The 26,516-nt window shown below is 36.8% G+C and overlaps 1 protein-coding gene and 1 pseudogene across 8 annotated transcripts in view; one reads left to right on the forward strand and one right to left on the reverse strand.

Annotated features, from left to right (window-relative positions):
- Positions 1-26,516, reverse strand: part of SLC9B1 (solute carrier family 9 member B1) — a 145,948-nt gene that overhangs the window by 63,951 nt on the left and 55,481 nt on the right. For 7 of the 8 annotated variants that reach the window (XM_063705451.1, XM_063705452.1, XM_031010097.2 and 4 more), the window contains 3 exons: positions 14,740-14,910; positions 12,103-12,245; positions 10,649-10,776 (listed from right to left, as the gene is read on the reverse strand). In XM_063705451.1, coding sequence (XP_063561521.1) covers positions 10,649-10,776; positions 12,103-12,245; positions 14,740-14,910 — 442 coding nt within the window. The remainder of the gene's footprint in view (positions 1-10,648; positions 10,777-12,102; positions 12,246-14,739; positions 14,911-26,516) is intronic. The other variant, XM_063705453.1, reaches the window with a different exon arrangement.
- On the forward strand, positions 24,976-26,363 carry LOC101152735 (actin-related protein 3B-like; annotated as a pseudogene).

The following is a 26,516-nucleotide window of genomic DNA, read 5'->3' on the forward strand; positions in this document are numbered from 1 at the left end:
GGCTGAGGCGGACAGATCAGGAGTTTGAGACCAGCCTGGCCAACATGGTGAAACCAATAGCTGGGTGCGGTGGTGCATGCCTGTAGTCCCAGCTACTTGGAAGGTTGAGGCAGGAGAATCACTTGAACCTGGGAGGTGGAGGTTGCAGTGAGCTGAGATCACGCCACTGCACTACAGCCTGGGTGACAGCAAGACTCTGTCACACAAAAAAAAAAAGAAAATGTAGAATAATATATTTGTGACCATGAGGTAAAAAGGACCTTTTGAATGATACATACAAAGGCATTAGACATAAAAAGAGATTTTGATACATTCAATTATATTAAAGTAGTACTTCAAAAGCAACTTCAAAAGTACTACAATAAAGTACTACTTCAAAAGCAATTCTGCTCTTTCTCCCCCTTTTTTTCTTTTTCATTTTCAAAGTCAAGTGAACGGTGTTGTGTATTGGCAATTCTGTCTGTTGAAAATAACAAAATACACTTCTTAGAGAGAAAAAAAATCATCACAAACAAAATTAAATATCTAGTGATATTTGCAATACATATAATTTACAAATACATATAACAGATATAATTAATAAAGAAGTTGAAGACTCAACAAAAAAATGGACAAAGGATATGAACAGGCTAGTTATTACAGATAAGGAAAAGTTGAAGGACAACACATATATAAAAGATATTCAAGTTTGTGAATAATCACAGAAATGCAAATTAAAACAACAAAAATATGCCATTTTTTCAATTATCAGATTCGAAAACATTATAAAATTTAATAATATCAAGGATTTGCAAGGATTTTCAAGAACAACAGGTATGCTCATAAGCTATTGGTATTAGGGCAAATTAAAGTGGCCATACCGAAGGGATTTTGGCAGTGTATATCAAACTAAAAATGCATATAACCCAGGTAACTATTCTAGACAAACTTATATTTATGTAAAATGAGACAAATAAAATGCTATTTTTGTTATAACATTGTAAATAAAATCTGCTGCTGACATACAATGTAGTCTTATACAATTAAAAGGAATAAACTACGTGTGTATCCATGTTGAAATGGATAAACCTCAAGACTATTGTTAAGTGAAAAGAACAAATTGTAAAGTAAAATTTTCTTGGTATGATTAAGTAAAAATGCACAAAATAATACTCTTTTTTTCTCTGGGTTCACAAATACATTTGTTAGAAGTCCAGAACATTATTTTTAAAGATCTAGAATGGTAACATAAAACTCACGAAGATGCTGCCACTCTGTCCCCAGTGGCACATGAGTGCACCCCACAGCACCATTGCCCTGGCTGGCCCATGCAAGTATGCAGAACAACCCCATCCCACTCCTGCCGGCACTGCACCCCTGCCAACACAGGCATACCTGCTGTGTGCTGCTGCTGCTAGCACATATGTGTGAGTAGGGACCTTGCTACAATCACTACAATGAAGCACTCTGGCTGGCACACCCCATCAGAGTGTTGTTGCCAGTGGACTGGGAACACCTCAGTGCTTAACACTGAAGGGCCAGACAACAAATCTGTGGGTATGGTACCAGCCCTGCAAAGTTAGACCATGCAGTTCAGGAGTGCTGAGCTGAGCCTTTGCCCCCTGAAATCTTCCAGAAATGAAGCCATTTGACTGAACCTACCTTGTGCCACAGTCAAACCCTCAAGGGCATTAAAAAGTATAAAAAAGGAAAAAGCTCCATCCAAAGGACAGTACTCAAAACATTAAAGGAACCTTAGCCCACACAGATGTGAAAGAACCAGTGCAAAAACTGGCAATGTAAAAAGCCAGAATGTCTTCCTGTCTTCAAGCAATCATACTAACTCTCCAACAATGGTTGTTAACCAGGCTTAAATGACAGACATAGAATTCAGAATCTGGATAGAAACAAAGATCATTGAGATTCAGAAGAAAGTCAAAATCCAATCCAAATAATCTAAGGAATCCAATAAGACGACATAAGAGCTGAAAGATGAAATAGGCATTTTAAGAAAGAACCAAACTAAACTGATAGAGCTGAAAAATGAGCCTCAAGAATTTCATAATACAATAACAAGTACTAACAGCAGAACAGACCAAGCTGAGAAAAGAATCTCAGATCTCAAAGACCACTTCTTTGAATCAACTCAGTCAGATGAAAATAAAGAACAAAAAAGAATGAACAAAACCTCTGAGAAATCTGAGATTATGTAAAGAGACCAAACATATGACTCAAGGCATCACTCAAAGAAAGGGAGAAAGAATAAGCAAGTTGGAAAATATATTTGAGGATACTGCCCACAAAAATTTCCCAAATCTTGCTAGAGAAGTCACCATTTAAATCCAGGAAATGCAGAGAACCCCTGTGAGATACTACATAAGATGACCATCCCCAAGACATCCCCAAGTCATCAGATTCTCCAAGGTCAACATGAAAGAAAAAAACATGAAAGGCAGCTAAAGTGAAGGGGCAGGTCACCTACAAAGGGAATCCCATCAGGCTAACAGTGGAACTGTAAGATACTCTACAATCCAAAAGAAATTGGGGGCCTATATTCAGCATTCTTTCTTTTCGTTTTTGAGATGGAGTCTCACTCTGTTGCCCAGGCTAGAGTGCACTGGTACTATCTCGGCTCACTGCAACCTCCACTTCCCGGGTTCAAGCGATTCTTCTGCCTCAGCTTCCCAAGTAGCTGGGACTACAGGTGCGCACCACAACACCTGGCAATTTTTTATAATTTTAGTAGAGACGGGATTTCACCATATTGGCCAGGGTGGTCTCAAATTCCCGACCTCGTGATCTGCCCACCTTGGCCTCTCAAAGTGCTGGGATTACAGGTATGAGCCACCATGCCTGGCCTTCAGCATTCTTAAAAAAAAAAAAAAACAAAAACTTGGCTGGGTGTGGTGGCTCATGCCTGTAATCCCAGCACTTTGGGAGGCTGAGGCGGGTGGATCACAAGGTCAAGAGATCAAGACCATCCTGGCCAACACGGTGAAACCCCATCTCTACTAAAAATACAAAAATTAGCTGGGTATGGTGGTGCGTGTCTGTAGTCCCAGCTACTTGGGAGGCTGAGGCAGGAGAATCACTTAACCCAGGAGGTGGAGGTTGCAGTGAGCCGAGATAGCACCACTGCACTCCAGCCTGGCGACAGAGCAACACTCTGTTGCCAAAAAAAAAAAAAAAAAATTCAACCAAGAACTTAATATCCAGCCAAACTAAACTTCATATTGAAGGAGAAGTAAGATCCTTTTCAGACAAACAAATGCTAAGGGAATCTGTTACCACCAGACATGCCTTACAAGAGGTCCTTAAAGGAGTGCTAAGCGTGGAAGTGAAAGACTGTTAATGGTCACCACAAAAATACATTTAAGTACATAGAACATTGACATTGTAAAGTAACTACACAGTCAAGTCTGCATAATAACCAGCTAACAACATAATGACAGGACCAAAGCTATAAATATCAATATTAACTGTGAATGTAAACAGTATAAACTCCCCACTTAAAACTCCCAGAATGGCAAGTTGGATAAAGAAGCAAAGCCCAACTGTATCTGCTGTCAAGAGACCCAGCTCATACGCAACGATACCCATTGGCTCAAAGTAAAAGGATGGAAAAAAATCCCAAGCAAATGCAAAACAAAAAAGGGTAAGCATTGTTATCCTAATTCAGACAAAATAGACTTTAAACCAACAACAATCAAAAAGACAAAGAGGGCACTACGTAATGATAAAGGGTTCAATTCAACAAGAAGACTTAACTGTCTAAAAGATAAATGTGCTCAAAACTGGAGCATTCAGATTCATAAAACAAGTTCATAGAGACCTATAGAGAAACTTAGATAACCACAGAATAATAGTGGGAGACTTCAACATCTCACTGACAGTACTAGACAGATCATAGAGACAGAAAATGAACAAAGATATTCAGGACTTGAAGTCAACACTTGGCTAAATGGACCTAACAGCCATCTACAGAACACTCCACCCAACAACAACAGAATATATGTTCCTCTCATCTGTACATGGCATATATTATAAAATTGATCACACTATCAATCTAAAACTATTTTCAATAAATTAAAAAAAACCCTGAAATCATGCCAACCACACTCTTGGACCCGCAGTGTAATAAAAATAGAAGTCAACACTAAGACGAACTCTCAAAACCATACAATTACATGGAAATTAAACAACATGTGCCTGAATGACTTTTGGGTAAACAATGAAATTAAGGCAGAAACCAAAAAATTCTTTATAACTGATTAAAACAAAGATACAACATTCTAGGCTCTCTAAGACACAGGCAAAGCAGTGTTAAGGGAAAAGTTTATAGTGCTAAATGCCCATGTTGAAAAGTTAGAAGGATCTTAAATTAACAACCTAATATCACACCTAAAGGAAACAGAAAAACGAGAGGAAACCATCCCAACGCTAGCAGAAGAAAAGAAATAACCAAAATCAGAGCAGAATGGAATGAAATTGAGTCATACAAAAAGCCATACAAAAGATAAATGAAACTAAAAGCTGGTTCTTCGAAAGAATAAATAAATTGGATAGGTCACTAGCTAGACCAATAAGGAAAAAAAAAAAAAAGAGAGAGAAGATCCAAAAAACACAATCAGAAATGGCAAAGTGGACGTTACCGCCAACCACACAGAAATACAAAAAACTCTCAGAGACTATGATGAACATCTTTATGCAAACAAAGCAGAACACCTATAAGAAATGGGTAAATTTCTGGAAACATACAACCTCCCAAGATTGAACTAGGAAGAAACTGAAATCCTGAACAAATCAAAAATGAGTTCTGAAACTGAATGAGTAATAAAAAGTCTCTGAGCCAAAAAAAAAAAAAAAAAAAAAAAGCAAGCCCAGGACCCAACAGATTCACAGACAAATTCTACCAGAAGTGTAAAGAAGAGCTGGTACCAATGCTACTGAAATTATTCCAAAAAAATGAGGAGGAAGGATCCCTCCCTAACTCATTTTATGAGGCCAGCATCATTCAGATATGAAAACCTGGCAGAGACACAACAAAAAAGAAAACTTCAGGACAGTTATCACTGATGATCATAGATGCAAAAATCCTCAACAAAATACAAGCCAACTGAATCCAGCAGCATATCAAAAAGCTAGTCCGCTATGATTAAGTAAGCTTTATCCCTGGGATGCAAGTTTGGTTCAAGATATACAAACCAATAAATGTGATTCATCATATAATAGAACTAAAAATAAAAACATCCCTTCATGATATAGACCCTCAACAAATGAATTACTGAAAGAGCATACCTCAAAATAATTGGAGCCATTTATGACAAACCCACAGCCAACTTCATACTGAATGGGAAAAAGCTGGAATATTCCCTTTGAGAACTGGAACAAGACAAGGATGCCCACTCTCACTACTCCTATTCAACATAGTGCTGGATGTCCTAGCCAGTGCAATTAGGCAAGAGAAAGAAACACAGACATCTAAATAGGAAGAATGGAAGTCAAACTATGCCTCTTCATAGGTAAAACACTTTTATACCAAGAAAACCCCATAGTAGCCTCTCAAGAGCTCCCAGATCTGACAAATGACTTCAGCAAAGTTTCAGGTTACAAAACTCAATGTACAAAAATCTGCAGCATTTCTATACACCAACAACATCCAAGCTGAGAGCCAAATCAAGAATGCAATCCCATTCACAATAGCCACAATAAAACTACAAAATACCTTGGAATACAGCTAAGCAGGGAGGTGAAATATCTCTACAATGAAAATTACAAACGAGTGCTCAAAGAATCAGAGACAACAGAAACAAAAGGAAAACATTCCATGATCACAGATAGGAAGAAGCAATATTGTTAAAATGGCCATACTGCCTAAGGCTATTTACAGAGTCAATGCTATTCCTATCATACTACCAATGACATTTTTCACAGGATTAAAAAAAGCATCCTAAAATTCATTTGGAGCCAAAAAAACAAAAAAAAGCCCAAATAGCCAAAGCAATCCTAAGCAAAAAGAACAAAGCCAAAAGCATCACACTACCTGACTTCGAACGGTACTACAATGCTACAGTAAGCAAAACAGCATGGTTATGCTCAGCAAAAGAAATAATCAGCAGAGTAAAAAGACAACCTATAGAGTGGGAGAAAATCTTTACAAACTATGCATCCAACAAAGTACTAATATCCAGAATCTATAAGGAACTCAAAAACAGACATAGACCAGTGGAACAGGTTACAGAACGCAGAAATAAAGCCACACACCTATAGCCATCTACTCTTCAACAAACTTGACAAAAACAAGCAATGGGGAAAGGAATCCCTACTTGGAAATTGTGCTGGGATAACTGGCTAGCCGTATGCAGAAAACTGAAACTGGAATCCATACGTTTCACCGTTTACAAAAATCAACTCAAGATAGATTAAACACTTAAATGTAAAACCCAAAACTATAAAAACCCTGGAAGATATCCTAAGAAATACCATTCTGGACACAGGCCATTCTGGACATATCCTAGGAAATTTCAATTCTGGAAAACACTTTATGATGAAGACGCCAAAAACAATTGCAACAAAAACAAAAATTGACAAATGGGATCTAATTAAACTAAAGGGCTTCTGCACAGCAAAGGAAATCATCAACAAACCACCTATGGAATGGGAGAAAATATTTGCAAACCATGCATTCGACAAAAGTCTAATATCCAGAATCCAAAAAGAACTTAGAAAAATCAACAAGCAAAAACCTAACAACCCCATTAAATGGGCAAAGGACAGGACCAGACACTTCTCAAAAGACAAACACGTAGTCAACAAGCATATGGAAAAATATTCAACATCACTAACATTAGAGAAATGCAAAACAAAACTGCAGTGAGATACAACCTCACAGGAGGCAGAATGGCTATTATCAAAAAGTCAAAAAGTAGCAGATGCTGGCGAGCTTGGGGAGCTACTCCCAGGTCTTTGGAAGGCTGAGGCATGAGAATTGCTTGAACCTGGGAGGCAGAGGTTGCAGTGAGCTGAGATTGGGCCATTGTACTCTAGCCTGGGCAACAGAGCAAGACTCCGTCTCAAAAAAAAAAAAAAAAAAAAAAACCCGAGAGAGAGAGAGAAAGAAAAACCCACAGCCAACATTATACTGAATGGGGAAAAGTTGAAAGCATTCCCCCGAGAACTGGAACAAGACAAGGATGCCCAGTTTCACCACTTCTATTCAACATAGTACTGGAAGCCCTAGCCAGATCAATCAGACAAGAGAAAGAAATAAAGGGCATCCAAATCAGTAAAGAGGAAGTCAAACTGTTGCTATTCATGATGATATGATCATATAATGAGAAAACCCTAAAGACTCATCCAAAAAGCTCCTAGATCTGATAAATGAATTCAGTAACGTTTCAGGATACAAAATCAATGTACACAAATCAGTAGCACTGGTATACACCGATGGTGACTGAGCTGAGAATTAAATCAAGATCTCAACCCCTTTTACAACAGCTGCAAAAACAAACAAACAAACAACAAACAAACAAACAAAACCAAAGAAAAAACCCCAAGCAAACGAACTTAGGAATATACCTAACCAAGGAGGTGAAAGACCTCTAGAGTGAAAACTACAAAACACTGCAGAAAGAAATCATAGATGACACAAACAAATAGAAACACATCACACGCTCATGGATAGGTAGAATCAATATTGTGAAAATGACCATACTGCCAAAAGCAATCTACATCATCATTCTTCCCTGAACTAGAAAAAGCAATCCTAAAATTAATGTGGAACCCAAAAATAGCCTGCATAACCAAAGCAAGACTAAGCAAAAAGAACAAATGTCGATGCATCACATTACTTGACTTCAAACTATACTATAAGGCTATAGTCACCAAAGCAGCATAACACTGGTATAAAAATAGGCACATAGACCAATGGAACAGAATAGAGAACTGAGAAATAAAGCCAAATACTTAAGCCAACTGATCTTTAACAAAGGAAACAAAAACATAAAGTTGGGAAAGGACACCCTATTCAACAAATGGTGCTGGGATAATTGGCAAGCCATATGTAGAAGAATGAAACTGGATCCTCATCTCTCACCTTATACAAAAATCAACTCAAGATGGATCAAAGACTTAAATCTAACACCTGAAACTATAAAAATTCTAGAAGGTAACATTGGAAATACCCTTCTAGACATTTGCTTAGGCAAAGACTTCATGACCAAGAACCCAAAAGCAAAGGCAACAAAAACAAAGATAAATAGATGGGACTTAATTAAACTAAGAAGCTTCTATACAGCAAAAGAAATAATCAGCAGAGTAAAAAGACAACCTATAGAGTGGGAGAAAATCTTTACAAACTATGCATCCAACAAAGTACTAATATCCAGAATCTATAAGGAACTCAAACAAATCAGCAAGAAAAAAACAAATTATCCTATCAAAAAGTGTGCTAAGGACATGAATAGACACTTCCCAAAAGAAGATATATAAATGGCCAAGAAACATGAAAAAATCCTCAATATCACTAATTATTAGGGAAATGCAAACAAAACCACAATGCGATACCATCTCACTCCTCCAAGAATAGCCATAATCAAAAAATTAAAAAAAAATAGATGTTGCCATGGGTGTGGTAAAAAGGAACACTTTCACACTGCTGGGGGGAATGTAAACTAGTACAACCACTATGGAAAAGAGTATGAAGATTTCTTAAATAATTAAAAGTAGATCTACCATTTGATCTAGCAATCCCACTACTGGGTATCTACCCAGAGGAAAAGAAGTCATTATATGAAAAAAACACTTGCACACACATGTTTATTGCAGCACAATTTGCAATTGCAAAAAATATGGAACTAGCTCAAATGCCCATCAATCAATGAATGCATAGAAAAAATGTGGTGTATATATATGTATCTATGTGTATATATGTATATATATGTGTATATACACATATATATGTGTATATATATATATATATATATACACACACACACACACACACACACACACACACCATTGACAGAATACTACTCAGCCATAAAAAGGAATGAAATAATGGCATTCACAGCAACCTGGAAGGAGTCGGAGACCATTATTCTAAGTGAAGTAATTCAGGAATGAAAAAACCAAACATTGTATGTTCTGACTTATAAGTGGGAGTTATGCTATGAGGATGCAAAAGCATAAGAATGATACAACGGACTTTGGGGACTTAGGGGGAAGAGTAGGAGGAGGGTGAGCGATAAAAGACTACACCTTGGGTGCAGTGTACACTGCTCTGGTGATGGGTGCGCCAAAATCTCAGAAATTACCACTAAAAATATTTTCCATGTAAACAAACACCACCTGTTCCTTAAAAACTAATGAAAAAAGAAAAAAGACATGAGATCAACCTAAATGCCCATCAATGGTGAACTGGATAAAGAAAATGTGGCACATAGGAGGGGGTGTATCTCAGGGTTAGAGCATCAGACTGCAGACCAAGAAAATGTGGCACATACACACCATAGAATAATACACAGCCACAAGAAAGAACGAGATCATGTCCTTTGGAGCAATGTGGATGGAGTTGAGGCCATTATCCTAAGTGAATTAACACAGGAACAGGAAACCAAATATCCCATATTCTTACTTATAAGTGGGAGCTAAACACTGAGTACACATGGACAGAAAGAAGGGAACAATCGTCACTAGGTGAATTTGAGGGTGGAGGGTGGAAGGAGGGGGAGAATAGAAAACCTACCTATTGGGTATTATACTTATTACCTGGGTGACAAAATAATCTGCATACCAAACCCCTGTGACATGCAATTTATCCATATAACAAGCCTGCTCATGTACCCCTTGAGCCGAAATAAAAATTGGAGAAGAAAAAAACTCCTAAGAGTTGTCACTTTGGGTAGAGTTATGAGCATTATGATTTGAAGGCATATTCTAAGGTCATTCCTCCTTTATTTATAAAGTTCTAATTTTTAAAATAAAAGTGCATTTGAGTATTTTATCATAAACATTAATTTAAGAATTCACTGGATTTTGTAGTAACTATGTAATGGATGAACTTTGCTATGAGTGTCATTGGAATGGATAAGCAGAGACAAAAGTTGATGAATTAAGAAATGAAAAGGAGTTAGGATCTAGAGACAGTAGTTACAGACTTATTTTGAGGAATTCAAACATAAGACAAATGGATGGTAGATAAAGATGGATGGGGCATTGGATATACAGCAAGAGTTTTTGTTTGCTTGCTTTCTTTAAAATGGGAGAGTTTATATTTATACACCTATGTCTATATAAAATGTTTCTCAAATATACATATATATATATACACATACATATATATATGAAATGTGCAACTGTACTTACATACAGCTATGAGGAAGAGGCCATTAGATAGATTAAAACATACAGATATAATACAGATGAAAAGGAATAAATTGATCATGTGAATTTTCTTGATGATAAACATTTAGGGGCTATGAATGTTTGTTAAAAAAATTTCGTACAATTTGGGACATGGCTCTGCTTTTAATCAACTGCTTTCCAAGGATTTTAACACTGAAACGAATTTTAATAGAGCTTTTCTATACAACATTCTGAATATTTTAACAGTTTTAATGAAGCATCCTTAATTGAATATTTTCATAAGAAAAAATGAGAAAGAAATTACCCTAATAGAAATGCCCATTGCCAGGGAAATTTCATAATGAAGTGTGAAAAAACAGCAGCTGCACTTGCCTCCATAAGGCATGGACCTACAGCCAATCTGAAACAAACGACCTTCAAATGCCTGAAAGCCTGAAACACAAAACAGTCACACTTAGATACATTTACAATGGCCAACAAGAAAATTATTTTAACAAATGTCAAACTATAAAGTCTTTTTTCATAAGAAGCTTTCACTAAACGAAATCTCATTTCAACAGATTGTCCCACTGGACTTTGAACTCTATTACATTTTATATGTCATCATAGGTTGGATTATAAACAATTTCATCTTTTATAAAATATTATTATATTTTAATTATTAAAAGATCAATTTTACTGTGATTAAATAGCTAATGCTACCTTCCTGAACTTTCCTAATAAATAGTATAATAATAGTGTCCTATTAGTGTTCTCCCATCAACTTTTTGATATGAACTGTTTGATTAACTTAATAAGTATAAATAGAATACCAACATGCCAAAGAAAATAACTTAAAAACTGCATAATTCATTTTAAAAGGGAGAACTTTTCAATTTTCTCCTTGGTTCATACTTTCTGCTGGAGAATATAATCTTATTGGCTATAATTATTTATGCTCTTGAGCTATTTCTATTAAACCACATTTGCCACATTTATTTGAGTGGCTGTCATATTCATGAATAGTCATCTTCTTATAGATGGGATTTATGATCCCTAGAATGTAATATTTTAAGAAATGCTTTAAAAGATTGGATTTTACAATAATGCAAAGATAATCAGGAACATAATCCTGTGGAGAAAATGTCATAAAAAAATTACTGAAATCCTTAATCTCCCTAAAAAAAGAAAAAGACTTTTATAAGGTTTTTCTTATCCTATGTTAACTGAAAAGTACATACTTCTCCATAGAAGAGCCTCCCAAATAATATAGGTGCTACATAAGAGACATTTATCTCTGTGCAAATGATTAGATCGCTAATAAAGACCTTACAACACAGTCAATTCTCTTCATATCAGTGATAATGATGGCTAGAAATAGAAATTAGGGTGCCAATATTTCTATACAGTCTTTTTTTCTTCTGTTTTTTTCTTTGTTTGTTTGTTTTGTTTTTTCTTTTGAGACAGAGTCTCGCTCTGTCCCCAAGGCTGGAGTGCAGTGGCACTATCTCAGCTCACTGCAACCTCCGTCGCTCAGGTTCAAGCAATTCTCTTGCCTCAGCCTCCCGAGTAGCTGGGATTACTAGGTAAATGCCACCATGCCCGGCTAATTTTTGTAGATTACAGGCATGAGCCGCCATGCCCGGCCTTTTTTTCTTTATCTTAGGTTTGTTTACAGACTCCACTTGGAACAGGAAAGTAAAATTTTTGCTTCTTTTTCTTTCTCACCGTCCTCTAATATTTGAAATAACTTTACTCGATTTGTAATTGTAAATCTACCTGTGGATCGAGTCCAAGCCCAGCTCGTATTAGAATAATGGTAAGGGCAATGCTTCTTAAAATTGAAGACCATGTGTTAGGAACATGGACATGTTCATTGATGAATGGAACATTCCTAATCATAAAACCAGCCAGTAACATCCCTTAAAAGAAAGAAAATAAAGATACATGACAGTTCATTTTTCTGAGAAAGAAAACGGAAATGTTTACTTTCTTTTCTAATGCACCATGTCTCTCATTATTTTGGTAATGGGCAGGTTACAAGCAAGTAGAGAAGGCAGCATGAATAAAGGAATGGCGATAAGAAACAATACACCTAAATGGGGTTCAACAAGTAAGTTAGTGTTGCTGGAACATACAGGGCAAGGAAAGGAGGGAGGAGAATGAGCTTGGTGGGCCAGATCATAGAAAGGTCTCCCCCCACTTTGGCAAAGTAAGGCACCATGGGAAGGTTTTAGGCAGGAAGTAACATAATGAGTCTTGCGTTTTTTATGTGAGGATCTTGGTGAATTAGTTTGGGATAAAACTGGAGACAGAGACCAAATTGAAGGCTCTGCCACAGTCCACGCAAAAGTTGGAAACAAATAGCCTAAGCTAGAGCAAAAGAGAAAGTTTGGAGAGGAGGAAAATGATTCAATAAATACTTAGAAGGTGCTGTAGGAAAATTGTGGATACAGAAGGGACAGCAGAGATAAGATGTAGAGATTGTCTCTACTGACAGTGTACTGAATATATATTTATTTTTGAGGATAGGGTCTCATTCTGTTGTCCAAGGTGAGTGCAGTGATGCAAACATGGCTCACTGTAGGCTTAACCTCCTGAGCTCAAGTGATCCTCTTGCCTTAGCCTCCTGAGTAGCTGAGACCCAGAAAAATTTTTAATATTTTGTAAAGACAAGGTCTGCTATATTGCCCAGGCTGGTTTTGAACTCCTGGGCTCAGGTGGTCCTCCTGCCTTGGCCTCCCAAAGTGCTGGGATTATGGGCATGAGTCACCGTGCCTGGCCCACTGTACTGAATATTTAGATATATTTGAATACAGTAAGTTCTCACTTAACATCATCAATAGGTTATTGGAAATGGCAACTTTGAGTAAAATGATATATAACAAAACCAATTTTAGCATAGGCTAAATGATATAAACAAGAGTCAATTTCCTACAGCATATTTCCGGTCACAAAACACCACCAAACTTCTAAATAAAGATCCAAAACACTTCTAGTATTAAACAATGAAATAAATGTGAGCTCTACATACACTTTAGAAAGTTTTATAAAAACAAATAAGATAATTATTTACTTAATTTTTGGTGAATCCATGAGTGATGGTGGTTATAGCAGTGATGGTGGTTATAGCGGTGATGGTTAAAATCAAAGAATAAATGTTTACAAAGTGAAAATTGTAAGGAGCACCTCCTCCCACTATGCAGTTCAAAAACAATCACAAATATGGTAGGCTGGCTGAGAGTTTTCATATCACATTGTCTATTGTCATGCATTTGTATGGTTACCATATACTTAACAAAATTTTATTTTACAATAATTTGTATTCATTCATTTATTCATTGTACAATCCACTTATTCTAGTTCAGGGTCAAAGGTGACTGAAACTTAATCCAAAAAAATCAAGGAGGGACTCCCTCCCTAACACATTCTATGAATCTAGTATCACAGTTATACCCGAATCAGGCAAAGCCATACACACACACACACACACACACACACACACACACACACACACACACACTACTGGTCAATATCCCTGATGAACATAGATGCAAAAATTCTGAACTAGCAAAATGAATTCAATAGTACATCAAAAAGATAATATAGTTAAGTGGATTTTGCTCCAGAAATACAAGGATGGTTCAACATGTGAATCATTCTTCCATAAATACATATACACACATATGTTCATTGTAGCACTATTCACAATAAAAGGACATGGAATCAACTTAAATGACTAAATAAAGAAAATGTGGTACATATACACCATGGAATGCTATGCAGTCATAAAAAAGAATGACATCATGTCCTTTGCAGCAACATGGATAAAGCTGAACACCATTATCCTAAGTGAAATAACTCAGAAACAGAAAAATCAAATACCACATGTTCTCACTTATATGTGGGCACTAAACAATGGGTACATATGGACATAAAGATGGAAATAATAGACACTGGGGAGTCCAAAAGGAGAGAGGGTTGGAGGGTTAAGGTTGAAAAATTACCTATTGGGTATAGTATTCACTATTTGGTGATGGGTTCACTAGAGCCCAAATCTCACCATTATGCAATATATCCATGTACCAAACCTGCACATGTACCCTGTGAATCTAAAATTTTTAAAGATTCTATTAAACAATAAAGCAACAGGAATAATGTACTAAGGATATTAAATTTATTTTAAAAATAAATTTTGGATAAAACTTGTGTGTATATATGTAGACAGAGAGAGAAATAAATGCATCTATAAAGGAGCTGTACACACACACACACATACAGTAAATACATACATGAAGAAACTATATAAAACATACTACATTGAAATATTTCTGAATTATAACTAATTCAACAAGAAAATGTTCAACATTTGCATATAGTCAATAATAAAGAAAAGAGAGCTAATCATATACTTACCAAGAAGAGGTGGAAGTGGAGGCACTAAAGGTATTCTAATGAGTTGTAAAATTTTTCCCCCAATAATGGCACTATAAAAAATAATGAACAACCCAAATAAATTTCCACCAGGGAGAGCTTCAGAGCCTAAGATTGACCAGGTCATACACCATATCACAAACAGTATAACTCCTGAAATACAAAAAAGTGTACAGCTATATATCTACATACACATAGATGTATACAAACAAAGGATCAATTCTCTTTTATCATATATACTAATAGCCAGTTTTATAAAATGATACATGGTATAGATCAACATTGCTTACTAGTTTGGTGAAAGAGATATCTGCTTAACATATATTCCAAATAACCTGTCAATTTATGAAGTAGGTTTCAAACAAAGTGTTTTTACTTTAAAAATATTTAAAACCTATATGTGGGCCAGGTGCAGTGGCTCACGCCTTAATCCCAGCACTCTGGGAGGCTGAGGCAGGCTGGATCACATGAGGTTCAGGAGTTTGAGACCAGCCTGGCCAACACAGTGAAATCCTGTCTCTACTAAAAATACAAAAATTAGCCAGGCGTGGTGGTGCGTGCCTGTAATCCCAGCTACATGGGAGGCTGGGTCAGAAGAATTGCTTGAACCCGGGAGGTGGAGGTTGCAGTGAGCCAAGATTGTGCCACTGCATTCCAGCCTGGGTGACACAGTGAGACTCAGTCTCAATAAAAAAATAAAAAAATAAAAAAAACCTATATGTGAACTCTTGAAAATGCTAACCATTATAATATATGATAGTTAAAAACATCATGGCAATATGATGAGATTTACTTCATTTTATATTTTAAAATAGCTTTTTCATCAGGATGGAAAATAAGAGGATGACTAGCTGTGATAAGAATTCACAACCTTATTGAAGATCACAGTGTCAAGGTGCCAAATCTTTTAAGAGGAACCTACTAAATCTTTGTATTGAAAGGATAATTCAACTGATATTTGGCATAAATGTATTAGAGGAGGTAATGGCTGGAAGAAATGAACCTAGATTTTGTGGGAATAAATATAAAGTATCTTAGATTATGTGTAGGAAGTAGAGGTAGATAAGATGAGTAGGTATAAGTTACTAGACATCTTGTTTCTGGCAACTAGGTGCTACTCACTGAGGAATCCATAGGTTTCTATAAAGGACAGACAATAACATGGTAAATTTCCATATGCTAATTAAATTGCTACCTTTATTTGCTATGAATCATAATTGCTAATGCTTTTAATATTCTTAAAACAGTTTATATGCATTTTTTAGCTATGATCCCTTTCCGGCTGTATAGAATTTGCCAGGGTAAAAGAGGACGATTTTGACTCACTCCAGGCAGAAAGTTAGAACAAAGTATCTCTTTCCTCCTCCCCTCTGATTATTGTCATCCTGCAAAACTGGAAGCCTTGGAGGGCTAAACTCTTACTAAAAGAAGGGACCTGGCTGGGCATGGTGGCTCGTGCCTGTAATCCCAGCACTTTGGGAGGCTGAGGCAGGTGGATCACCTGAGCCTGACCAACATGGTGAAACGCCGTCTCTATTAAAAATACAAACAATTAGCCTGGCCTGTTGGCGCATGCCTGTAATCCCAGCTACTTGGGAGGCTGAGGTAGGAGAATTGCTTAAACCCAGGAGGCGGACATTGCAGTGAGCTGGGATGGTGCCACTTCACTCCAGCCTGGGTAAAAAGAGCAAAACTCCATCTCAAGAAAACAAAACAAAACAGAAAACAAAACAAAACAAAACAAAACACGGACCAGAAAATGTCATCCTACTGACAAATTGAGAAGACAAGGCAGTTTGTCTTAGCTGGTCTCTGGGTGGCAAAGTCTTTTTTGAGAATTCATAGGTAAAACTGGCCTCATCCAACTTATGTGTAGGGCTCAAATTACATTACGTGCACAGGTTAGGGATCCCAAAGTTCTAAACCTACCATAAAAGTGTCCCTGCATAGAATTATCCCTAGAACATTTAGTAGATGCTAATTCAAAATATCTCTAATAGACAGTCCTGATCCCAGACTGCATAAAGTCTCAAAGGTAAAGCCAAGTGAATCTGAACTTAAAATAAGAAGAAATATCGCATGAGCAAAAGTTAACAGATACAACAAAGAATGGGATTAGATGTCTAAAAACCTTAGCTAATAGAACCACTAGATAGACACTATAAAATATGTATTTTCAAAGGGACTAGAGACAATTTTTAAAAATTGGAGACATGAGAAGAAGAAATTACTTGAAAGTATTGTAAAATAATTAAATAGAACATCTAGAAAAAACTGTAAAATTTACTCAACTAAAAAAAAAAAACCACTAAGTACCCAAACAGCAGTCTAGACATGGCTGAAGAGAGAACACAGCAAAGTAGTAGATAAGAGGAAATTACTTAAGAGCATAGCACACACACACAAAAAAATGAGGTGGAAAATGAGAGATTTAGATTATGGAAAAGATCTAAAACACAACTAATAGTAGTTTCAGAAACATAATTGAAAGAATGAAGAAGATATAATATTTGAGAAGAAAACTGGCTTCAAACTTTACAGAATTGATTAGGGTTTTTATTGATTTGGACACAGGAAGTCAAATGAGTTCTAATCAGGATTAAGTAAAAATAGATACTTAGATAAAATGTTGAGAAACTATAGACTACCAAAGGCAAAAATAAAATCTTAAAGAATCTAGACAGAGAAAAAGAGATTAATCATAATCAAATAAACAATAGAGTAGATTCTTAGTACTTATCAGCAACAATAGAAGATGGAAGATAATTAAATAAAGTCTTCAAAGTACAGAGATAAAGAAATCATTCAATGTTGAATTCTGTAGCCAGTTAACTGTCACTCGAACCAAAAGACAAATGAAAGATATTGTCAAACAAATACATTTAAGAACATATGCCATTTTTTACCAGGGAAAAATCTACTGAAAGATATGCTTTAGAAATATGACATAGAACCAAAAAGGAAGGAACAATGTGCAAAGAAATTGGTAAAATGTAGGTTAGTCTAAACAAGTACTGGTTGTGTAACACATTACTAATGAAAATTGTTAATCAGAGGATATAAAGATAAGGTTGGGAGGTGACATGAAAAGGTTGGCAATTTATTTCCACACCAAAACTCCCCCCCAAAATTGCAAAAATACCAAAAACAAACATTTCAGGACCCTGAAAACTCATCAAAGGCAGTTATCAAATTAAGAAGCATTTATCCTTGAAAAAAGTGTTAGGGTTTTGGGTAGGATTGGTAAAAGTCTGAGCCCTTCCTGACTGGGGTTGCTCCCTGATATGGTTTGGCTTTGTGTCCCCATCCAAATCTCATCTTGAATTGTACTCCCATAATTCCCACGTGTTGTGGGAGATAATTGAATCATGGGGGTGGTTCCCCCCATACTGTTCTCATGGTAGTGAATAAGTCTCACAAGATCTGATGGCTTTATCAGGGGTTTCTGCTTTTGCATCTTCCTCATTTTCTCTTGCCGCCACCATGTAAGAAGTGCCTTTCACCTCCCGCCACGATTCTGAGGCCTCCCCAGCCATCTGGAACTATAAGTCCAATTAAACCTCTTTTTCTTCCCAGTCTTGGGTATGTCTTTATCAGCAGAATGAAAACGGACTAATACACTCTCATCTCTCTTCTCATCCCCAAGCTCAGCTGGGAAAAACAATAGTTTTACCAGTTTGAAGCTGGATGTAAAACCCAGCAGCTTTCCTGTTAGGGCTGGGGGTGGGGTGGATTTGGTATGGAGTAGAGGGAAGAAATCAATTTTGCCAGTTAAATATAGCAGAGTGGTTTGAGAATGAACAGACAGAATTGCAGCTTTGCTAGTCTGAGGTTGCAGTTTCAATTGGGGAAGTGGAAGACAAGACAAAAATTTAAATGAGAGATCCTGAGGGTCAATAGGTGCAGCAAACCACCATGGCACACGTATACCTGTGTAACAAAGCTGCACGTTCTGCACATGTATCCTGGAACTCAAAGTAAAATTAAAAAAGAAAGAAAGAGAGAGAGAGAAACAAACAAAGAGGAAGAAAGAAAGAGAGAAAGAAAGAAAGAAAGAAAGAAAGAAAGAAAGAAAGAAAGAAAGAAAGAAAGAAAGAAAAGAAAGAAAGAAAGAAAGAAAGAAAGAAAGAGACCCACATGCAAGGCTAGAGTTTTCCAGTTCCAAGTTCCAATTCTCTCACTGAGAAGAGTGGCTCACTGTGCCTAAACTGTTTATACAAACAATGTGGTTTACTCTGAACAGCTGCTTTTCTTCTGGGAGTCTGGAATTCTGGTACATGTGAAGGACAGTAACCTCCGTAAAATCCTGAGTACTGAGTCTCTAATGAGACTCTGGTCCTGGTAGACAACATTGCACATGTGCTGTCAAAATTTCATGCTGGGAAAGAGAAACACATCCTTGTAACTCCACAGGAGATGATTCCAGGAAGTTTGTGCCTGGTATCCTCCAGACTTTACCACATACAACTTTTTCCCTTTGCTAATTTTGCATTGTATCCATTCACTATAATAAATTAAAAACCTGAGTATTACTAAAAAAAAAAAAAGACTGATCCTGGAAAGGAGAGAATAATAGAAAGTTTGTGATAAGTTCTCCACACATATATGGCCGATTGGAAAAGTATGGAAGTGCAGGAAAGACTCAAGAGAGTATGACAAAAAGTAAAAATGAAGTAAGACTTGAGTATTAATTGCAACTTTGAATGCATTCACCCACCCACCCACAGATTATTTGGCAGACAGTGGAAGACTTACTAGCTTTAACATAATGTCTCTCCAAAATCAAGCTATGCAACAGACACAAAGGAAATCCCTAGAAAGACAGGCTAAAACAACAATAACAACAACAACACAATATAAAAGACATCACTGCTGAAAACCACTGGGCAGAAGGATTACACAGCACACGTATAGGCCAATTACCAAAACAATAACAACAACAAAAACAATCACAAATAAAAACCAAATCCAGATTTGCTATAATATGTAATTAAAGTGTTTAGTTTTCAATTAAAAATTATCAGACATGTAAGGAAACAGGAAAATATGGCTCATACTCTGGAAAAAAAGCAGTGAATAGAAACTCTCAATTCAGATACTGGATTTAGAAAGAAAGTTTTCAAAGTATATATTATAAATATGTTCAAATTAAAAATATGATAATGTGCTGTCTAATAGAGAACATGAATAAGGAGACAGAATATATTTAAAAATAGAATCTAGAATCGAAAAGTATAACAGTTAAAGTGAAAAAATCACTAGTGAGGTTCAGTAGCATATTTGACCTTGTGAAAGAAAGTATCAGTGAACTTGAAGATAGACCAATAGAGGTTAATCAATCTGAAGAACAAAAAGAAAAAAGAACGAAGAATAATAAACAGATCCTTAGAAACTTATGGGATACCATCAAGAGCACTAATATATGCATAATGGGAATTCCAGGAGAAGAGAGAGATAAGAGGGCAGAAAAATATTTGAAAACATAATGTCTGAAAACTTCAAAAATGTTATGAAAAACATTAATCTTCAAATATAAGAAGTTCAACAAATCTCAAGTAGGATAAACACAAAGAGATTCACACCTAGAGCCATCATAGTCAAATTGGTGAAAACCAAGGATAATAAGAAAATCATGAAAGTAGCAAGAGATGACTTATCACATACAGGGGAACAATAATATGATCAATACTGGCATTTTTATCTGAAAAAAATGGAGGCCTTATGAAGCGACATTTCAAAAGTGGAGGGAAAAATAACTGTCAATTAAGAATTCGGTATCCAGTTAAATGATCCTTCAAAAATGGAGCTGAAATAAAGACATTTCCAGATAAATAAAAATAAAGAGAACTTATCCTTGCTAAAGAAACACTAAATAAAATGCTTTTAAGATAAAAGGATATGACACCAGATGGCAACTTGAACCTAAAAGGAATAAACGGCACTGGAAGTGGTAAATAAATCTGTAAGTATAAAAGATTGTATGTGTCTATGTGTGTACGTGTGTGTGTGTGTGTGTGTGTGTATTCTGATTTCATCTCTTTTTTAAAAAAAGCATCTGATTATTATAGGCAATAACTATAACAATACTGCTGAGTTCATAGCATATAAGAGGTACATTGGATCAAAGTTGCTATATAACACTGGAATTAAGTAAAAATTATTAAACCAAAGTAGATTGTAAAAAGTGAAGATGATTGATTATTATAATCCCCAAAGGTACTTGGGAGGCTGAGATAGAAGTATTGCTTGAGGCTAGGAGTTTGAGACTAGCCCGAGTAACACAATGAAACTCTGTTGATATAGTTTGGATATGTGTCCCTGCCCAAATCTCATGTTGAATTGTAATCCCCAATGTTGGAGATAGGTCCTGCTGGGAGGTGAATGGATCATGGGGGCAGATTTCTCCTGAATGGTTAGTACCATCCTCTTGGTGCTGTCCTTGGGACAGTGAGTAAATTCTTGTGAGATCTCGTCATTTAAAAGTGTGTGGTACTGCCCCTTGCTCTTTTACTCCTGCTTTCGCTATGTGACATGTCTTTGCCTTCTGCCATGATTGTAAGCTTCCTGAAGCCTTCCCAGAAGCAGATGCCTGTATGCTTCCTGTACAGCCTGAAGAACTGTGAGGCAATTAAACCACTTATAAATTATCGAGTCTCAGGTATTTGAAAGCAATGCAAGAATGGACTAATACACCTGTCTCTAAAAAATTTAAGCAAAATTACCCAGGTGTGATGACACATGCCTGTAGTCCCAGCTACTTGACAGGCAAAGGTGAGAGGACTGATTGAGCCCAGGAGTTTGAGGCTGCAATAAGCTATGACCATGCCATTGTCTCTTAAAAAAGTAAGCCCCAGAGAGGCCAGGCGCAGTGGCTCACACCTGTAATCCCAGAACTTTGGGAGGCCGTGGTGGGCGGATCACAAGGGCAGGAGATGGAGACCATCCTGGCTAACATGGTGAGACCCCGTGTCTACTAAAAATACAAAAAAATTAGCCGAGCATGGTGGCAGGCACCTGTAGTCCCAGCTACTTGGGAGGCTGAGGCAGGAGAATGGCGTGAAGTCGGGAGGTGGAGCTTGCAGTGAGCCGAGATCCCACCACTGCACTCCAGCCTGGGTGACAGAACGAGACTCCGTCTCAAGAAAAAAAAAATCAACAGAGAAATTGAAATAGGGCACTAAAAATACTTGGTTAACATGAAAGAAGCAGTAATGTAAGAAAAGAAAAACAAACGACGTGACACATAGAAAACAAATAACAAAATGTTAAATGCAAGTCCAACCATACCAATAATTATGTGAACGGACTAAAATAAAAAGGCAACTATTACTGTACAGGACTTTAAAAAAACAAGATTCAGCTATATGGTGCCTACAAGAAACAAACTTTAGATAAAACAAGCAGGTTGAATGTAAAAGGATAGGAGATTAGGAGACATACATATATATATACGTATATATATATGTATGTCTCCTAATCTCCTATCCTTTTATATATATATATACATACACACACACACATAAGCAAATGGTAATTATGGGTGAAAGAAGAAAACACAAGTGTAATTACTATATATATGTAATTTTTTTAACCTGTAAGTCAGTTTTATTATCTGTAAAATGGGGATAAAAAAATTATCTCCTGCCAACATACATAGGTTTTGTTACAATAAAATGAACTAGTGAGCATGAAAGAACATTGCAATCTGTTAAGATGTTCTTCCAGGAATTCTTGCATTCTAGGAAAATCAGAACATTTCTGGTTATAGAATTTTTGACATTTTGAGGAAAGATATTTTTTAGGATATATGTGAAAAGAACACTTTATCTTCTCTAATTACATCATGGATTCTCTTTTGGCATTGAGATTTTGCTTGAATATCAATAGACAATAGAAGGGAGTGGTTCAGGCACTTGTCTAGTGAGCAGATCGCTGACAGGAAGCAAGGAGCCAGAAGGACGCTCCCCTGTGCTGCTGGTCAGGGGCCCGCTTGGCTGGTGCCAAGGATTTGTTCTCAGTGACAAGACAAATACAGAAATGGAGAGTGGTTACAAACTTCTATAGCAATTTGACACTGTATTTTATAAAAAGTAAATATCAGTCTACATCAAATAGGAAATTAAAAACAAAAACAATTGGGTATTAATCTACTAAGCTTAGTCCCTAGGTGACAAAATAATCTGTACAACAAACCCACATGACACAAGTTTACCTGTGTTACAAACCTGAACATGCACCCCTGAACCCAAAATAAAAGTTTTTTTTTTAAAAGAAAAACAAAACAAAAAAACCACATCTGTTTCTTCATCACAGATAATTTGAGAAGCACTAGTGTCAGGAAAAAAGAATAATAAATAATATGTACATTAAAACTCACCAGAAAACATATATGCACTGGGATATCTTTTTGGACATTAAAGAAATGTGAAAAATCACACATATATTCCTAATGAACTTGACTATATTATATATATATGTTTATTTAGAAGTATTAAATTGAATTAAGTATTAAATTTATTTTTTAATAAGTGGTATAAAGGAAGGATGTTCTGATTAAGAAGGATAGGTAAAGGGCAATTACAACTCTGAGTAGAGAAATAGTCAAATGGCCAGAAACAGACTGGCAAAGGCTATGGAGTAATTAATCTCACAAAAGGAAGCAGAATTTATTAATATAAATAACACAGTATTGCTGATACTTAAATAATTGTGAGTTATATTGAAGAATTATTTTATATTTTAAAATAGCAAAACCCCCAAAAAAACAGTGTGGTAAAGCTATAGTGAGGTTTGTACATTTTAGGAAGCCTTGTTATTTTTAGCTCATATGGTTTTTTGATAAGCAAAAATTTAAAAAAAGTTAAAAATTATTTCTCTGCTGCTTAAATTCCGATACACATCTATTGAGTGGTAAGATATGAGTTTAGAGTCACTGTATTTTTTTAGTAGTTCTACTAATAAGAAATTTTCATTAAGCTTTACTTTCTTTCTTTCTTTCTTTTTTTTTTTTTTGAGATGGAGTTTTGCTCTTGTTGCCCAGGCTGGAGTGCAATGGCGTGATCTTGGCTCACCACAACCTCCGCCTCCGGGTTCAAGCGATTCTCCTGCCTCAGCCTCCCGAGTAGCTGGGATTACAGGCATGCAGCACCATACCCGGCTAATTTGGTATTTTTAGTAGAGACAGGGTTTCTCCATGTTGGTCAGGCTGCTCTTGAACTCCCGACCTCAGGTGATCCGCCCGCCTCAGCCTCCCAAAGTGCTGGGATTACAGGCATGAGCCACCGTGACTGGCCTAAGCTTTACTTTCTAAAAATTATATCAAAATTGATATTTCTGTATTATGTAATCATAAATTATATCAAATATGCTGTTTTGAATTTTATTTTTCCATTTAAACATAAAGACACACACTCAGTTCATTGTGCTATATAAATTACCAGTGTGATCACAAATTAAGAAATGCAATTCAAAGAATTTTGCATACAAGGAGTCCTGAAAGTGTTAATAACTTTTGATGCAAAGATAATTTTATGAAAGTAATAGAAGACTAAAAAAAGGTACAAAACAATTATTATGTAAGTATCTTCCTTTTTCTGAATCACCCATGATTACTTTTTCCACTAAGCAAAAACTGACTACATACTTCAGATCTGTCTCAAATCTCCCCAGCCTCTTTTCCTAAACCTCCCCAGCCTCTCAGGACAGACAGGCTGCTCCTGTACTTTTGTGCATTCTGCTATTTTTAGCAAGAGGCCTATTTTGTCAGTGTTGTCTGAATAGTATTTGCCAACTCCCAGACTTTCAGTCACTTATTTGTTTATTTATTTATTTATTTGGCTCTTTTCTTGTATTTCCCTTTTCCTTTTCTTTCCTTTCTTTTTCCCTTTCCTCCTCCCTTCCTTTGCTTACTTATTTTTTTCCCTTTAATTCCCATTCACTATTTCCATGACTGTCAAATAGTAGGTTGATCCTTTAAAATATTCCTTTTTTAAAATTTATTGTACTTTAAGTTCTGGGATACATGTGCAGAACGTGCAGGTTTGTTACATAGGTATACACGTGCCATGTGGTTTGCTGCACCCATCTACAATATATCTTAAAATGAATAAAAGTGGAAACACGCAGGAGACATGGTGTATGGGGTGAGTGGGTTGCCAAGTGGATGGTGGCAGGGTGCTCCAGGGTGGCCAGTGGGGCTAAATGCTGTGTATTCCAAGCATGGCGGGGTTCCTGCCTTCCTGTGTGGCAGACTGTGGCATCAGGTAAGAGCCACTTGGTGCCCACCCTGGCTCCTCCATTGCCTTGCTCTCAGCCCCTGGCATCCAGCCCACACCTGGAGGTTGAGCTGCACCCACTGCTCTGGGTCTCAGACCTGTGATCACCTCAGTAGATATTCTGAGCTTGGCTATGCAGGCAACACTGAGCCATAGTTTACTATTCTTTCTTGCATTTCTATCAGAGTCAGCAAAGGTAGTTGACAAAGCCCAAAGGAGAATGTTGAGGGGAGTTGATGACCTTGACTTTTTCATACAGGATGAAGCCATTGATAAATCCATGTATGCTACAAAGTGGTCAATATGACATGGAATCACTGAAGACTGGGATATTATGGAAAGGTTCATGGAGCAAGTGGTTTTTAAATATCTTTGAGCAGAATCTGAGGACCATTAATTTTTAATGACAGAACTTCCACTGAATACACTAGAAAATACAGAGCATTTTTGCAGAAATTATGTTTGAATTATTTAATGTACCAGGATTCTACATTGCAGTTCAGGAGGTACTGGCCTTGGCAGTATCTTGGACATCTCAACAAGTGGCTGAATGTATGTTAATGAGTATAGTCATTGACAAAGGAGATGGAGTCACCCATGTTCTCCCAGTTGTAGAAGGTTATGTAATTGGGAGCTGCATCAATCACATCCTGATTGTAGGTGATACTGTGTATTTCATTCAACAGCTGCTAACGGAGAGGGAGGTAGGAATCCCTCTTGAGCAGTCACTGGAGACCACAAAAGCCATTAAGGAGAAATACTGTTACATTTGCCCTGATACAGTCAAGGAATTTGCTAAGCATGATGTGGATTCCTGGAAGTGGATCAAACAATACACAGGTATCAATGTGATCAACCAGGAGAAGTTCATAATAGATGTTGGTTACAAAAGGTTCCTGCAACCTGAAATATTTTTTTACCCAGAGTTTGCCAACCCAGACTTTATGGAATCCATCTTGAATGTTGTTGATGAATACAAAACTGTCCCATTGATGTGCATGGTCCACTGTATAAGAATGTTGTTCTTTCAAGGGGTTTGACCATATTCGGGGATTTGAACCTCAACTACAGAGAGATTTGAAGAGTGGTACATGCCAGATTAAAACTCAGTAAGGAGCTCAGTGGCAGGAGAATCAAACCTAAGCTTGCAGAGGTTCGGGTGGTAATCCATCACATGCAGCACAATGCCTTATGGTTTGGAAGCTTAATGATAGCCTCAACTCTGGAGTTATTTCAGGCCTGTCACACCAAGAAGGACTATGAAGAATATGGCCCCAGCATCTGCCACCACAGCCTTCTCTTTGGAGTAATGTCTTAGTGTCTGCCTTGAAAGCATCATTTAATAGTGTCATGTTGGGTAACAAGTGTCCTTCAGAACCCAGAGAAGACTACCATTTCTAAATGACATTTGGTGTTGATGTCTGAGCAGCATGCTTGCATCACCTAGTGCATGAGGCACAGGGCAGAGTCATTTCAGTAAAAGCC

This window comes from Gorilla gorilla, chromosome 3 (assembly GCF_029281585.2).
Source record: "Gorilla gorilla gorilla isolate KB3781 chromosome 3, NHGRI_mGorGor1-v2.1_pri, whole genome shotgun sequence".
NCBI lineage: Eukaryota > Metazoa > Chordata > Mammalia > Primates > Hominidae > Gorilla > Gorilla gorilla.